The sequence below is a fragment of the Dama dama genome, chromosome 15 (assembly GCF_033118175.1).
Source record: "Dama dama isolate Ldn47 chromosome 15, ASM3311817v1, whole genome shotgun sequence".
Classification (NCBI taxonomy): domain Eukaryota; kingdom Metazoa; phylum Chordata; class Mammalia; order Artiodactyla; family Cervidae; genus Dama; species Dama dama.
Window position 1 is genome coordinate 14,708,040 of NC_083695.1, and position 15,609 is coordinate 14,723,648.

Here is a 15,609-nt window from a genome sequence, read left to right on the forward strand (position 1 = left end):
TTACCAGCAAGCTATTATTGTGGGGATCATTTTAGATTTCTTTAGGAGCCTTTCAATATAATGGTTATAACCTGTGGGAAGAGGAGGGCCAGACTGGTCTAAAACTAAATTCTTAGGTTTGTGTGGACTTCACTGGAGCCTGGATTTTTTAGATAGTGAAAAATGTAGGAAGTCAGGGGCCCTGCCAGTCACCCGCTTGTGACATCTTCCTGACTGGCTCTGAGCCCCCCAAGCAGAGGAGCCCACTGGCCAAACATCCTTCTTCCTGTCTGCTTGGCACTGCACACGCAGACATGGCGGAGCAGTGGGGAGCTGAGAGAAATGGGAAGCGTTGAGAGAGTGGCATTGAAACACATGCATGTAAATCATATGTAAAACAGATAGCTAGTGGGAAGCTGCTGTCTAACACAGGGAGCTCAATCCAGTGCTCTGTGACGCCCTGGAGAGGTGGGATGGAGTAGCGGGTGGGAGAGAGGTTCAAGAGGGAGGGGGCATGTGTACACTTAGAGCTGGTAGACGTTGTTGTGTGGCAGAAACCAACACAACGTTGTAAAGCAATTATCCTCCAGTTAAAAATAAAATGTAAAAAGTTTGGGATCATAGGGTCAGTAAGGGGTATTCAGAAACTAGTTGTGAGAGATGGGGGTGGGCAGGATCATCTCCAAGACATAGGTGTTAGTCTCTACAACAGATTTGACGCTGATGGCAGCATTAGACCCAGCCATGCTGGGTCATTCTATTTGACAAAGAAAAATTAACTCACTGGTTTTGCCTGCTGAAGTCTGATTAACACTTAAGAAGCAACTGTTATAAGACATCAAACTCAATTTTGAATGCCTGTGACTCACATGCTGGAAGGACATGGCCAAAATATTTTGTAAAAGATCAGCCTAGAGTTGCCATGAGGTCCACAGCTCCCTCCTGGGATCCGAGGAAGAGGACACACAGCAGTGTTACTCATAACATCTGAACATGGGAAACAAACTCAAATGTCTATCACCAGATGAATGGATAGATAAAATACAGCATATCCTTACAATGGAACAGCACTCGACGATGAAAAGACATGAAGCGCTGATATATGCTATAAAATGGTAAGTCTTCAAAACGCTGTGCTAAGTGAAAGAAGATGGTCACAGAAGAAGACTGAATGGTGTGATTTGATGTATATGAAACACCCCAAAATCGGCAAGTCTTTATATAGGATCTGGAAGTAGATTAGCCCTTGTTGAGGGCTGAGGGCAGAAAGGAATGGGAATTGACCTCTGACAAGGTTCCTTTGGTGGGTGGAATGTTCTAAGAATAGACAGCTGCACAGGCTTGTGGGGTGTGGGTATGGGTTTTCCTGTTGTTTGTTTTGTTATTTGTTTTTTTGACCACATCATGCGGCTTGTGGGGTCTTAGTCCCCTCATCCTTCCCCATCCATCAACTGTGAAACTGCTGAGTCCTAACTACTAGACTACCAGAGAACTCCCTGTTCAGTCCTGTGAGCTGTCCACTTTAAGTGGACATTTAATAATATGTTAATGATATCTTAATAAAGCTATTTTTTAAAAAAGCAAGTAAATAGAATTTCTCACATTAGCCACTAGGCCTAGTCATGGACCACAATTGAACATCCCACCTGCCCTCAGCAATCTGTTCAGGTTGGTCACAGTTTTGAAATCATATGTTGGTTACTTTTCTTCCTGCCTGGTCCACTCCTGGCCATTTCCCCTGTGCTCAGGAGATACACTCAAGGGAACCAAGTCTTTCAACTACTAATATGACTAAATGAGCCAAATCAAAATTTGAGAGATAAATCTGCTGGCACACATTTGTAGGAAAACAAGTAGCAGAGTTCATTCTAAAATTTAAAAGATCTCCATCTATTTAAATAATGACTCTGTAGTGATGAAATGAGCAGTATTTCTCTGTATAAACTTCAGATTCAGGAAATCTCAAGTCATGTTAAAACACACACACACACACACAAAATAGGTAATATGTGTGTATGTGATCTGAAATGACTCATCTATTCCAAATACACTTTTTTCAAATCTAATCTCCATGAGAGGAGTCAGATTATCCAAGTTTTCTCAATCTGTAGTTCTAATGGAGAAGAGATAAATCCTTAGGAACAAAGAGTGGCTATGATAATGGTTAAAATAAATAAAAGGGGTAAGAAATGTGTTTGCCTTTGCTCTGGGGTAAAGCCCCATCTCTCACTTCTGTTTTCTTGGGCCTCCACCCTCTCACCAGAATGTCCCCATCTACCACCCACTGCGCCCTTGCCTGGCATCTGAATCTTCACTTAGGACCCCTCCCCATGGGTCCCCGACCAGGTCGCTGCTCAAGATCTTTGTGTCTACTCATTATAAACAGGCTTAGAAGCGTGAACCCTGGGCAACTGCTAGGTCAGGAGAGGTAGTCTGAGCCCTTGTGAAGAAAGCAGACATTTCTTGAGGCAATGACACACCTTTTATATGGTGCTTCCTAGCCAGTAGGCCCTCAGTGAGGACTGGCCATCCTGGTGCTGTGGAACTGGCCGTGGAAGCGCAGCATGGCCTTGGACACGGGCATTTCTAGTCTATTCAGCTGTCCAGGTGAACAGCCATCGTGGCAAATAAGTGTCCTCCAGTCTAGGCTCCTAAATTTCTGTGGAAAGCTCTTGTTCCTCCTTAAAAGTTGTTCCTCCTTAAAAGGACCTTTAGAACATTGACACCATGGTTGTCATCATCGTCGTCAAAGTTATTATACATGCATAATATTTATCTGCATATTGTAATTCCATATGAAACTCAAATTTGGATGCTTTTGTCTGCTTCCTCTTTTTTATTTTTTAAATTTTTAACTGACGTATAATTGATTTATAATGTATTAATTTCTGCTGTACAGCAAAGTAATTCAGTCATACATATATATATATTCTTTTCCATTATGATTTATCTCAGGATATTGAATATATATCCTGAGATATATATTCTCAGTGCTATACAGTTCTCTGTGCTATACGGTAGGACCATGTTGTTTATCCATTATATATAATAGTTTGCATCTGCTAGTTCCAACCTCCCACTCCATCCCTCCTCCAGCCCCCTCCTTCTTGGCAACCACGAGTCTGTTCTCTACGTAAATCAATTTCTGTTCCATATATAAGTTCATTTGTGTCTTATTTTAGATTCCACATATAAGTGATATCATATGATATTTGTCTTTCTCCATCTGACTTACTTCACTTAGTATGAATTTAGCCATTCCTGGACTCACTCATGCATGTTCCTAGGTGGACCTAGAGAATGGTGAAACCCCATTGTATTGAATGTATATGTACCACATCTTTACCCATCTATCTGCCTGTGAGCCATGCTCCTAGATGGACCTAGAGAATGGTAAAGCTCCCTGTACTGAATGTCTACGCACCACATCTTTACCCGTCCATCTGTCTGCGGGCATTCAGGTTGTTTCCGTGTCTTGACTGCTGTAAGTGGTGCTGCTGTTGGGGTGCACATTGGGGTGCATGCATCTTTTTGTATTACAGTTTTCCCTGAATCTATGCCCAGGAGTGGGATTGCTGGATCTTCTGGTAGCTCTGTTTTTCTGAGGAACCTCCATACTGTTCTCCATGGTGACTGCACCAACTCATGCTTGCTCTTTCTGAATGTTGTCTTACATGAAGCCCATGAACACTTTATTTTATTTCACTCTATTTTGATTTATTTTGCTTCTGGGTGTTTTGTTTGTTTATGAAAATCAGGAATAAAACACCCAGAATCCCCGATACTTTGAGTATCTTTCTAAGTTTGAAAACTTTAATCAGTTTCATCTGCCATTTTATCTTACTGAGCAATGTTGGCATTCTCTGGATAATCCACCAGCTTTCTCCCCACCTCCCCCACCAGCCCTGGCCACTCTGCATTCACTCAAAGGGCAAGGGGCACTCTCTCAGCGTGAGCCATCGTGTTGTCCAGAGGTTACACGTGACAACATGAAAACTAAGACTCAGAGGGGAATAAAGGTGTCCTGTGTTAGTGCTCAGTGAGGAAAGAGGCCTGCCCTATCCTTTGGGGACTCAGGGAAAAGGGAAGAGAGAGTTGAAGGAGGTACGGCAGTATATGTGGGCCTGTCAGACAGTATTCTGTGAGAAGTGATGGGTAAGCAGGGACTTGAAGGAAGTGAAGGAATAACGCAGGGGCTATGGAGAGAGAACATTCCAGCCAGGGAGAGTGGCAAGTGCAAAGCCTGAGGGAGGCAGATGCAGTGAGCATCCTGAACAGAGTGAGCAGGAGGAAAGGGGTGGAAGATGACCGCACGGAGGGGTGCTGGGCCAGATCGTGGAGCCTGGTGGGCCACGTGGAAGAGGCTTCCAGAAGAAGGGTGCACACCAGAGCCATGTGGCATGCTGTGGTGCTCACAGAAGGAAGAATCGGCGTCTGCACAAGGGCAGGCACCATTAGGTAGTCAGTGACAGAATGTATCTCCCACATCTTTCTCGCACATAATTCCAAACCATTGTGGTATAAATAGCTCTGCTGTACTCTCTTTTGAGTGTCACGGAAGGAAACGTGATCAACTCTCTATGTCTGTAGTCTAATAGTCTACAGTCTGCGTCTGTGTCTAATAGTCCTTGGGGGCTTCCCTGGTGGCTCAGACAGTAAAGAATCTGCATGCAATGCAGGAGACCTGGGTTCCATCCCTGGGTTGGGAAGATCCCCTGGAGAAGGGAGTGGCTACTCACTCCAGTATTCTTGCCTGGAGAATTCCAATTTTCTTGGGCTTCAAAATCAATGCAGATGGTGACTGCAGACATGAAATTAAAAGACGCTTGCTCATTGGAAGAAAAGCTATGACAAACCTAGACAGTATATTAAAAAGCAGAGACGTCACTTTGCCGGCAAAAGTCCGTATAGTCAAAGCTATGGTTTTTCCAGTAGTCATGTATGGATGTGAGAGTTGGACCATAAAGAAGGCTGAGCATGGAAGAAGTAATGCTTTCGAACTGTGGTGCTAGAGAAGACTCTTGAGAGTCCCTTGGACACAAGATCAAACCAGTCAATCCTAAAGGAAATCAACCCTGAATATTCATTGGAAGGACTGATGTTGGAGCTGAAGCTCCAATACTTTGGCTACCTAATGTGAAGAGCCAACTCATTGGAAGAGACCCTGATGCTGGGGAAGACTGAAGGCAGGAGGAGAAGGAGACAACAGAGGATGAGATAGCTGGATGGCATCCCTGACTCAATGGACATGAATTTGAGCGAACTCTGGGAGATGGTGAAGAACAGAGAAGGCTGGTGTGCTGAAGTCCATGGGGTCACAGAGTCGGGCATTACTGAGCGACTGAACACCACCACCACAAAAGCCATGAGAAAAGCAAGCTCTTTTTATTTTTAATGAGAAGTTATTTTTTTGGGGGGGTGGGGCTGCCCTGGGTCTTGGTTACTGTGCGCAGTCTTTCTCTAGTTGTAGTGAGCAGGGGCAACTCTTCTGTGGTACAGTGGCTTCTCATGCAGAGCACAGGCTCCAGGGTGTGCAGACTTTAGTAGTTGTAGCTCGCGGGCTCTAGAGCCTGCGGACTCAGTAGTTGTGGTGCATGGGCTTAGTTGTTCATTGGCATGTAGTATCTTCCCAAAGCAAGGATCCAACCATGTCGCCTGCGTTGATAGGCAGATTCCTAACCACTGGATCACCAGGGAAGTCCCGAGAGATTTTAAATTAACCATGCAAACTATGTTATCAGGGCTTTAAAGTCCCAACATGTTTATGAATACAAATATTCCTATTTTCAGTGAATGTTTAAAATGTATCATCCAAGCATTTTTAAAAGTTCTAAATGGCATATTCCAGATTTCTCAACTTTCTGATACTGTAGTAAATTTCTTATGAAAGAACAGGAGAAGATGCTCTGGTTTAATAGAATATAATTCAGGGTCTTATTTACACAATGAAGTATGAACCTCACTGTTTAATCATCTAGTCTCTAAAATAGATGCATCTCCCATGTTCAGCAGCACAGAATGTCAGCATTTTCAACACTTGTCAGAGACTCTAAGCACCTACTGGCTGCCGTTTGGGTAAGGCCACTGTGATCTGAGGTAACAGGGGAATGCGCTCACTGTCCTTGTAGGTTTCTCAGAGTTGTAGCCCTCTGTCAGGTTACATCACCAAAAAGCCAGGGCACTACACACTCCAGGTGTGTGCTGACTTGCCTCTCCTCACAAATGCCTTCACTGAGTTAAAGCTCAAAATTTAGTCTGTTTAACATATTGAGGATTTGTGTAAACAAACAAAAAGCCTAATGGAAAAGGTTCTGTCTTCTGTATTTTTGCATTTTTACTAACTGCAGTTCACATCCCTTATGTAGACAGCCACATCAAGAATTCTTCCCATATATTAGAATCAAGAAAATGTGGCTGTAGTTTTGTTTTCTCTGGATGATCTTATATGCTTTCCTTTTTCAAAAATGAACACTGTAGCCCATTGTGTTTCCATTAATACTTTTCTTTGAATAGGGTTCAGAATTTGTCCAGTTAGACTACTCCTCTCCAGGATCGGGCTTCCCTAGTGGCTCAGACAGTAAAGAATCTGCCTGCAATGTGGGAGACCCAGAGATTGAACCTGGAGTCTCCAGGATCTGTTAAAACACATGCATCCATTTTTCTAGGTACTTTCTTTTATCAAAAACTATTTTAACCTGCCACATTTTATATATTCAGAGTTCGAGGAGATTCAGCCTTTCAGAATCAAATACTTCTAAATAAACAGAAATAAATATAATAAATATCAATTACTATCATGAATAAATATATGATAAGTTTAAATGCATAAGTGTAAATAACTATGTTTATGTTAATAACTAGAGGAAGACTTTTGTGGCCATGTTTTTTCATCATCCTGTGCATTTGCCTTGTGAGGAGGCCATACAGAGGGAGGATTACAGCTTGGGCTGAGGTGTTGTCTGTGTCTGGCTGGATCTGCCACTCACTCTGACCACGAGTGAGTAATTTGACCGTTTTAAGTTTCAGCTTCTTCATGGTAAAAGTTGGGTACTGAAAATATGTACCTCAGGAGGTTATTCTGAGATGTGTGTGTGTATGTGTGATATTTTGTTTTCTTTGCCTTGAAGTAAGCGCACAGCCTTGTCCTCTGGACCCATTCTTCCTTACCTACACCCTTTCCAAACCTAAGAAACAGCTGTTTCCTCCTGTGGTAGCTCATCCATATAATGTCCTACATTTATAGGACATTAGACAGTTATCAAAGAGATCCTGAATCTAGGGGGTTAACTTGATAACTTGAATGTGTTTTCTTATGAAGAAATGATCCATCTCTTTGGACCCACCTCTTCTCCATAATAACAGTTTCTGGAAACTGATGTACATCGTCTCTGCTTATTGGCCTTATACTCATGAGAGGAATATATTTGCAGCTTTTAGAGCATAAGCACAAAACATATATATCTGATTGTCATGGAATCTTGGACTCTGGACTGTGAATAGTCCCCAGAGTTGAGCGGATCTTGCTGACTCCGTGGCAGGCTCCCCTCGCGTCTGCACGCCGAGTGGCGCCCGTGAGGTGGGCTGCACAGAGGTGCCCCCCGCCAGCCCAGCATCCCGAGGCGGGTCCTGCAGGGTGGCCCCGCAGAGTTCTGAGACTCCTGTGAGGTCTGGTCAGAAGAGTCGAGGTCGCTGTGAGCTGTTCTAACTGCGTCGTCACCCCGGAGGCATGGATGTGGCTGCTTTTCTTGCTGAGTCAGACTGTCAGCGTTAAAGTTCAGAAATCCAACTCAAATTCAGAAATATGTCCCTGACAACACTCAAGTTCTTTTCACCTGTAGTCATAGGAAACATTGTGGTTGATTTTTTCCACTGCATTTTCAGGATTTTTGTGGGTGTGTGGGTGTGTGATCATCGCGGTTATAAAGAAGGGCGGGCAGGGCCGGGACTCAGTCCAGTGGGCGTCTATACCTGCTTGTCTCCTGGAGCCGCACCCCTGCTCCCACCAGCCTCCGACCAGAGCCGCTCCCCACTCTTTTGGATTAAAATACTTTCACTGAACTTAATAGGCTGCCAACAGAGAACTATGAAAGGAAGTACCGTTTTTTCAGATGACGTCTTTGGTAGGCTAATTCAAAGAACTGCAACTTCTCGTCAGCAACCTCAAGAAAGAAAATACGAACAAAAACAAACATGTGATCATGAAAACTCCTCTCACAAACAGCAGAGAGACTAGAAAGAAAGCACTGTTTTTTAGACCAAACAGTCCAGGTGACTCTGCTAAGCTGGTGCGGGAGGAGCACACTGCTCTCAGCCTGTGGTTGGAAGACTCTTCTCTGCTCCCGACCTGATACTTGAACCCGGCTCCTGGGACACTCAATTGGACTGGATTATTACTGCTCCGTGTTAGAGGAGTGGCTCACTTCCCTTTCAATTGCATGACAACAGCAGTGTGTCTGTGGCTTTTGTTTCTGTTGGGAGACTGACTAACAAGGTAAAGTCCTAATTAAGGAATGCACTTAATCAAGGGCACAGCCACATTAGAAAGAAATCATCTTCATGCATCTTGAAAGAGTTATATCTCTGCACACCATCCACAGACCCCCATCATCACTGGAAGTTAAACTCAAGTGCCAAGCCCTGGCTTCTTCCTTGCTTGCCAGGCTGCTTTCTCTTTCTGTAGTGAACTGAAACTGCTCAGTCATGTCCGACTCCTTGTGACCCCATGGACTAGTCCATGGAATTCTCCAGGCCAGAATACTGGAGTGGGTTGCCTTTCCCTTCTCCAGTGGGTCTTCTCAACCCAGGAATCAAAGCAGGGTCTCCTGCATTGCAGGCTGATTCTTTACCAACTGAGCTATCAGAGAAGCCCTTTGTGAAGGAGGTCCTATTCCCTTCTCCTTTCCAAATTGGACGTAGGTCATTTTTGTTTGTTATTTGAAATGTTATCACCACTGTGCATATTCACTTAGTATCTAGTTATGTAATGAACTTCTTTTTCCTACTCAGTTTAAGAAATTTTAGGAATCATTGACTGAGGGGTGAGGCAGAAGGCAAGGGGGTTATCAGCAGGCTCGCCCTTGGAGCTCATGGACTAGCCCCAGTGCCCAGAGGAAGGCCTGAGCAGGAGGGGACTGGGGCCTCTCCATCCCCGCTTCCCTCAGTATTTTTGCTCTTACTTCTGCCAGCTCACATCCAGGGACATGTTCTTTTTTCCTGCCTAAAGTGTGGGGGAAAAGTCTTGTCAAAGTTTTGTTGAAAGAGAACCGGTATTTAGGAGCAGCATTGCTAGGAGGCTTAGGATAGATGGGCCTGCTTGAAGAGCTGCCCACAAGTGCCCACAGCTGCTTCCAAGCAAGCACATCCCGGGGACTGACCTGGAACAGAGCCACCTGGCCTGGGAGCTGCTTTTCTGAAATTCCTCTGCACCTGACTTTGAGAATCCTCTCGGCCGTCTGGTGCCCAGGGCCCAGCTCCTAGCTCAGCCGTGTGTGCAGCCAAGAGTTTGGGAACACAGGAACCACTTGCCCCATCCATTCATATCCAGAGCCTGAACCAGAAGGGTGGAGGAAGCTCCGGCCTCTGTGGGGAGTCCTAGGGCAATGAGTCCTTGCTCTCAGCCCCATTTCCCCTTCTAAGGAAATTATGGAAAACTAAGATTTCTCTTTGAAACCTCTCAGGGCACAACTGCCCTGAACCCTGAGCTGGGGCAGCATCCTTGGCATCTGTGCACACCTGTGACTATTGCCTGGGTTTCAGGGCCCTCAACCCTGCGCCAACTCAGGCATCCTGACCATACTCTCTAGTTCTCCTGCTGTAGAAATGGCCACACTTGTTTTCTGTGTAAAACTTAAAATGTTTGTATTAGACTGAGCTCTCTGTCATACTTAGAAAATAAGATAGTAAGAAAATTAAGATGCTTTGGTGGTCTAAATACTTGTGAAGTAGATTTTTTTTAACTATTACAAAATGCCTTAAAGAGTCCCAAGTAAATTTAAGAGAGGATCTACTGGATTTTCACTAACTGCTTAAAAAAAAAAAAAGTTAACTTTGATCCACCGTGCCTTACCGTGAGCTGTAACAGTAATCTCATAGCTGCTGCACTCAACGATTTGTTTCATTCTGTTGTTTAAAAACAGGGATTCATTCAACTGCATAGGAGATGAATTCTGTCATTAGGAACTTTGCCATCAGGCTTAAGAAATATATTTATAACTCATTTCTTTCAGGAACCAGGTTTCAAGATCTCCATAAGAAGTCTTTTATTAAGAGAAATCACAGCTTTGTCAGTTTCTCCAGAAGCACTCTATTTTTAATTCCCAAGGAGAATCACAATAATAAAAATAAATTAATCTAGCAGGTTATTTTCTAATGACACCTGTTTTTATTAATAGAATTCCAGTCTACATATTTCTTGGACTTCCCTGGTGGCTCAGGTGGCAAAGAATCTGCCTGCAATGCAGGAGACCTGGGTTCAGTCCCTGGGTTGAGAAGACCCCCTAGAGAAGGGAATGGCAACCTATTCCAGGATTCTTGCCTAGAGAACTCCATGAACAGAGGAACTTGGAAGGCTATAGTCCATGGAGTCACAAAGAGTCGGACACAACTGAGCAACTAACACAAATATTTTTTTTACTATTTGCTTAGTAGAAGCAATCATTCATAGAATTTTATAGCATTTTATAAAGAACTTTTAGTGCCTTTTTTCTTTTTTTGTTTTTAGCTGCACTAGGTCTTAATGGCCACACATGGGATCTTTAATTGTGGCATGCAAGCTCTTAGTTGCAGTGTATGAGATCTAGTTCACTGACCGGAGATTGAACCCAGGCCCCTGCTTTGGGAGTAGCCACTGGATCACCAGGGAAGCCCTCTAAAGAACTCTTAAAGTGAAACTTTTTGGATGTTCACAGCAGCTCTGGCAGTCCTAGTAGTGATACTGTTCTGCATTCTTTTTTTTATTATCATTAGTTGGAGGCTAATTACAATATTGTAGTGGTTTTTGCCATACACTGACATGAATCAGCCATGGATTTACATGTGTTCCCCAACCCAATCCCCCTTCCCACCTCCCTCCCCATCCTATCCCTCTGGGTCTTCCCAGTGCACCAGCCCTGAGCACTTATCTCATGCATCCAACCTGGGCTTGTGATTTGTTTCACCCTTGATAGTATACTTGTTTCAATGCTATTCTCTCAGAACATCTCACCCTTGCCTTCTCCCACAGAGTCCAAAAGCCTGTTTTGTACATCTGTGTCTCTTTTTCTGTTTTGCATATAGGGTTATCGTTACCATCTTTTAAGATTCCATATATATGCATTAGTATACTGTATTGGTCTTTATCTTTCTGGCTTACTTCACTCTGTGTAATGGGCTCCAGTTTCATCCATCTCATTAGAACCGATTCAAATGAATTCTTTTTGATGGCTGAGTAATATTCCATTGTGTATATGTACCATAGCTTCCTCATCCATTCATCTGCTGATGGGCATCTAGGTTGCTTCCATATCCTGGCTATTATAAACAGGGCTGGGATGAACATTGGGGTGCACGTGTCTCTTTCAGATCTAGTTTCCTCGGTGTGTATGCCCAGGAGTGGGATTGCTGGGTCATATGGCAGTTCTATTTTCAGTTTTTTAAGGAATCTCCACAGTGTTCTCCATAGTGACTGTACTAGTTAGCATTCCCACCAACAGTGTAAGAGGGTTCCCTTTTCTCCACACCCTCTCCAGCATTTATTTATTGCTCGTAGACTTTTGGATAGCAGCCATCCTGACTGGCATGTAATGGTACCTCATTGTGGTTTTGATTTGCATTTCTCTGATAATGAGTGATGTTGAGCATCTTTTCATGCGTTTGTTAGCCATCTGTATGTCTTCTTTGGAGAAATGTCTGTTTAGTTCTTTGGCCCATTTTTTGATTGGGTCATTTATTTTTCTGGAATTGAGCTGTAGGAGTTGCTTGTATATTTTTGAGATTAATCCTTTGTGTGTTGCTTCATTTGCTATTATTTTCTCCCATTCTGAAGGCTGTCTTTTCACCTTGCTTATAGTTTCCTTTGTTGTGCAAAAGCTTTTAAGTTTAATTAGGTCCCATTTGTTTATTTTTGCTTTTATTTCCAATATTCTGGGAGGTGGGTCATAGAGGATCCTGCTGTGATTTATGTCAGTGTTTTGCCTATGTTCTCCTCTAGGAGTTTTATAGTCTCTGGTCTTACATTTAGATCTTTAATCCATTTTGAGTTTATTTTTGTGTATGGTGTTAGAAAGTGTTCTAGTTTCATTCTTTTACAAGTGGTTGACCAGTTTTCCCAGCACCACTTGTTAAAGAGGTTGTCTTTTTTCCATTGTATATCCTTGCCTCCTTTGTCAAAGATAAGGTGTCCATAAGTTCGTGGATTTATCTCTGGGCTTTCTATTCTGTTCCATTGATCTATATTTCTGTCTTTGTGCCAGTACCATACTCTCTTGATGACTGTGGCTTGGTAGTAGAGCCTGAACTCAGGCAGGTTGATTCCTCCAGTTCCATTCTTCTTTCTCAAGATTGCTTTGGCTATTCGAGGTTTTTCTTATTTCCATACAAATTGTGAAATTATTTGTCCTAGTTCTCTGAAAAATACCGTTGGTAGCTTGATATGGATTGAATTGAATCTATAGATTGCTTTGCATAGTATAGTCATTTTGACAATACTGATTCTTCCAATCCATGAACACGGTATATTTCTCCATCTGTTTGTGTCCTCTTTGATTTCTTTCATCAGTGTTTTATAGTTTTCTATATATAGGTCTTTCATTTCTTTAGGTAGATATACTCCTAAGTATTTTGTTCTTTTTGTTGCAATGATGAATGGTATTGTTTCCTTAATTTCTCTTTCTGTTCCCTCATTGTTAGTGTATAGCAATGCAAGGGATTTCTGTGTGTTAATTTTATATCCTGCAACATTACTGTATTCATTGATTAGCTCTAGTAATTTTCTGGTAGAGTCTTTAGGGTTTTCTATGTAGAGGATCATGTCATCTGCAAACAGTGAGAGTTTTACTTCTTCTTTTCCTATCTGGATTCCTTTTATTTCTTTTTCTGCTCTGATTGCTGTGGCCAACACTTTCAAAACTGTGTTGAATAGTAGTGGTGAGAGTGGACACCCTTGCCTTGATCCTGACTTTAGGGGAAATGCTTTCAATTATTCACCATTGAGGATAATGTTTGCTGTGGGTTTGTCATATATAGCTTTTATATATGTTCTTTCTATTCCTGCCTTCTGGAGAGTTTTTATCATAAATGGATGTTGAATTTTGTCAAAGGCTTATTCTGCATCTATTGAGATAATCATATGGTTTTTATCTTTCAATTTGTTAATGTGGTGTGTTACATTGATTTGCGGATATTAAAGAATTCTTGCATTCCTGAGATAAAGCCCACTTGGTCATGATGTATGATCTTTTTAATGTGTTGTATTGTTTGCTTGAGCCCGTGTCCTCCCTGAGGGACACAGGTGGCCAAGCAAGCAGATGCTACCCCAGCATTCAGACCGCAGGCCAGACTTGATGTGCAGTCTCCTTCCAATGATGTCCTCTTTTGACTGTTCCTCTGGTAAATTCAATACTGTTTTCCTTGGAGCATGTGTTTAAAGGGAAATCCTAGATGTGTTCAAACATTACTGCTCAGTCTCTATTTTCTGTTTTCAAATGCCTGGTTCCCATGCTTGATGAAGCTCAATTAAAAAAAAAAAAAAAAAGCTGTCCCAAGTATTCATTGTATAGATTTCCATGCCTGGGGAAACATAATGTGGAAACTGAATCTGAGATCATTTTAAATAAACATATGAGTTCTTATATGATACTGCTTCTTTCATTAATGCTTCTGATTTATGTAGTAGTGCCATCCCCATTTATGTAATGGAGCCAATCTCAGCACCCTCACCTGAATATGACAGGTATTTCTTTATTTTCCTGTGTGTAAGACTCCTTTAGTATGCCTAAAAATATAAATGTGCTCGTGTCCTATTCCATTCAGCCTTCTTTGATTCCAAGTTAAGAGCCACTGGATGAATTCACCTCTAGCTCTATTATGTTTTTAAATCAAGTATCAGATAACATTCCTGTGTATGTGGTATTATCTTTCTCTAATGAATCAAATCCTTCATGATACTTGATCACCTCCTATAGATGGACTGTAGTGATCTTTGTAAGTCTTTGTTTATATCATGTGTTTTCTCCCCACCTAGAGTAAAAGAAGCTGAAGAGGTGTGTAGGCAGAAGAAGGGAAAGTCACTCTATAAAATAAAACCAAGACATGACTCTGGAATTGTAAGTATTTATTCTGTTTTTTGATTTGTGGTTTTCTATGGCTTTTAAACACTCTTTTCTCAGAATATACAAATCCACCTAATAACATTTTAATCATCTTCCTCTTAAGTTTGAACAAATAGTGAGCATCCGACTTAGAGAATCTCCTTTTCCTTCTGCCTGTAATCAGGTTCCAGAGGATAAAAGAATCTCGGTGTTCAGCATTCAAAGCCTAACCATCAGTATGGGTTCACTGAGGGGGTGCATATATGTGGGGGGCTTCTGGTGGAGTTGGGGGCCAATTTCACTCTCCTCATCATATATGGGTCACAGCACAGCTGTCATAATCACATGAGCACCCTTGGGGCCTAACACAGGGAGTGCCAGGTGCAGCGTTGTTCTCTGCTCAGACCAGGGGCTCAGGCTGCACAGGGGGCTACCAGCAGCTGTCAGCCCACAGCCAAGTGTAGCAAGCCAAGCTGTTCCCTCTTGGCTCGTTTCTCCCTTCAAAATAAAACACCAGGTTGTGCACCAGGAAGGGAAGGGTTTGGTGGACATGATGAGTCCGTGTGATACTGTCTTATGTTTTGTTGAATGTTTGAGGGATTATCGCTTGGCACTACAGAGTAAGTAAATGTTATTTTAAGTGAAAAGTTGGGTTAGACCTTAAAATAGCATTTTGCATTGAGTTCGTCTAATATAGTGTAAATGGAAGATATTCAAATAACCCAAATTGGGCCACAATTAAACAGCTTTATTTAGAAAAAGTTAGAAATTATATCTGCATTTAAAAGATATTTTCCCTTCTGTTTCTCTGTATCAAAATCTTATTGAACAACAAGTATTATATTATGGTTTGGTTTATGTTGTTTTTGATGAAAGTAAATCTTCCAGTACATGTATAGAATGAGAAGGAATTGTTATTTACTAACCACAGTTATGCTGTTATAAGGATAGAAGAGAATTAAATCACATTAACAATGAGATGAAAGTGTGTTAGTCACTCAGTTGTATCCAACTCTTTGTAATACCATGGACTATAGCCTGCCAAGCTCCTCTATCCATGGAATTCCCCAGGCAAGAATACTGGAATGGGTCACCATTCCATTCTCCAGGGGATCTTCCCGACCCAGGGATCGAACCCGGGTCTCCCACATTGTGGGCAGATTCTTTACCACCTGAGTCATAGAAGAGAATTAAATCACATTAACAATGAGATGAAGCCTTGGTTCAATTTTCATATTTATGTGTTTGTACATAAGACTGAAAATAAGAAAGGTGAGCTGATACTCTTTCACATTGATTAGAAGCTAAGTTTTTCAACCTTTTTTCCCCTCAAAAACATTAGTGA

General features: G+C 42.2%; 1 protein-coding gene across 1 annotated transcript in view; it reads left to right on the forward strand.

The window, feature by feature from the left end:
• Nucleotides 1-15,609, forward strand: part of FMN2 (formin 2) — a 346,102-nt gene that overhangs the window by 328,029 nt on the left and 2,464 nt on the right. Inside the window, exon 17 of the mRNA XM_061161517.1 lies at nt 14,198-14,279. Coding sequence (XP_061017500.1) covers nt 14,198-14,279 — 82 coding nt within the window. The remainder of the gene's footprint in view (nt 1-14,197; nt 14,280-15,609) is intronic.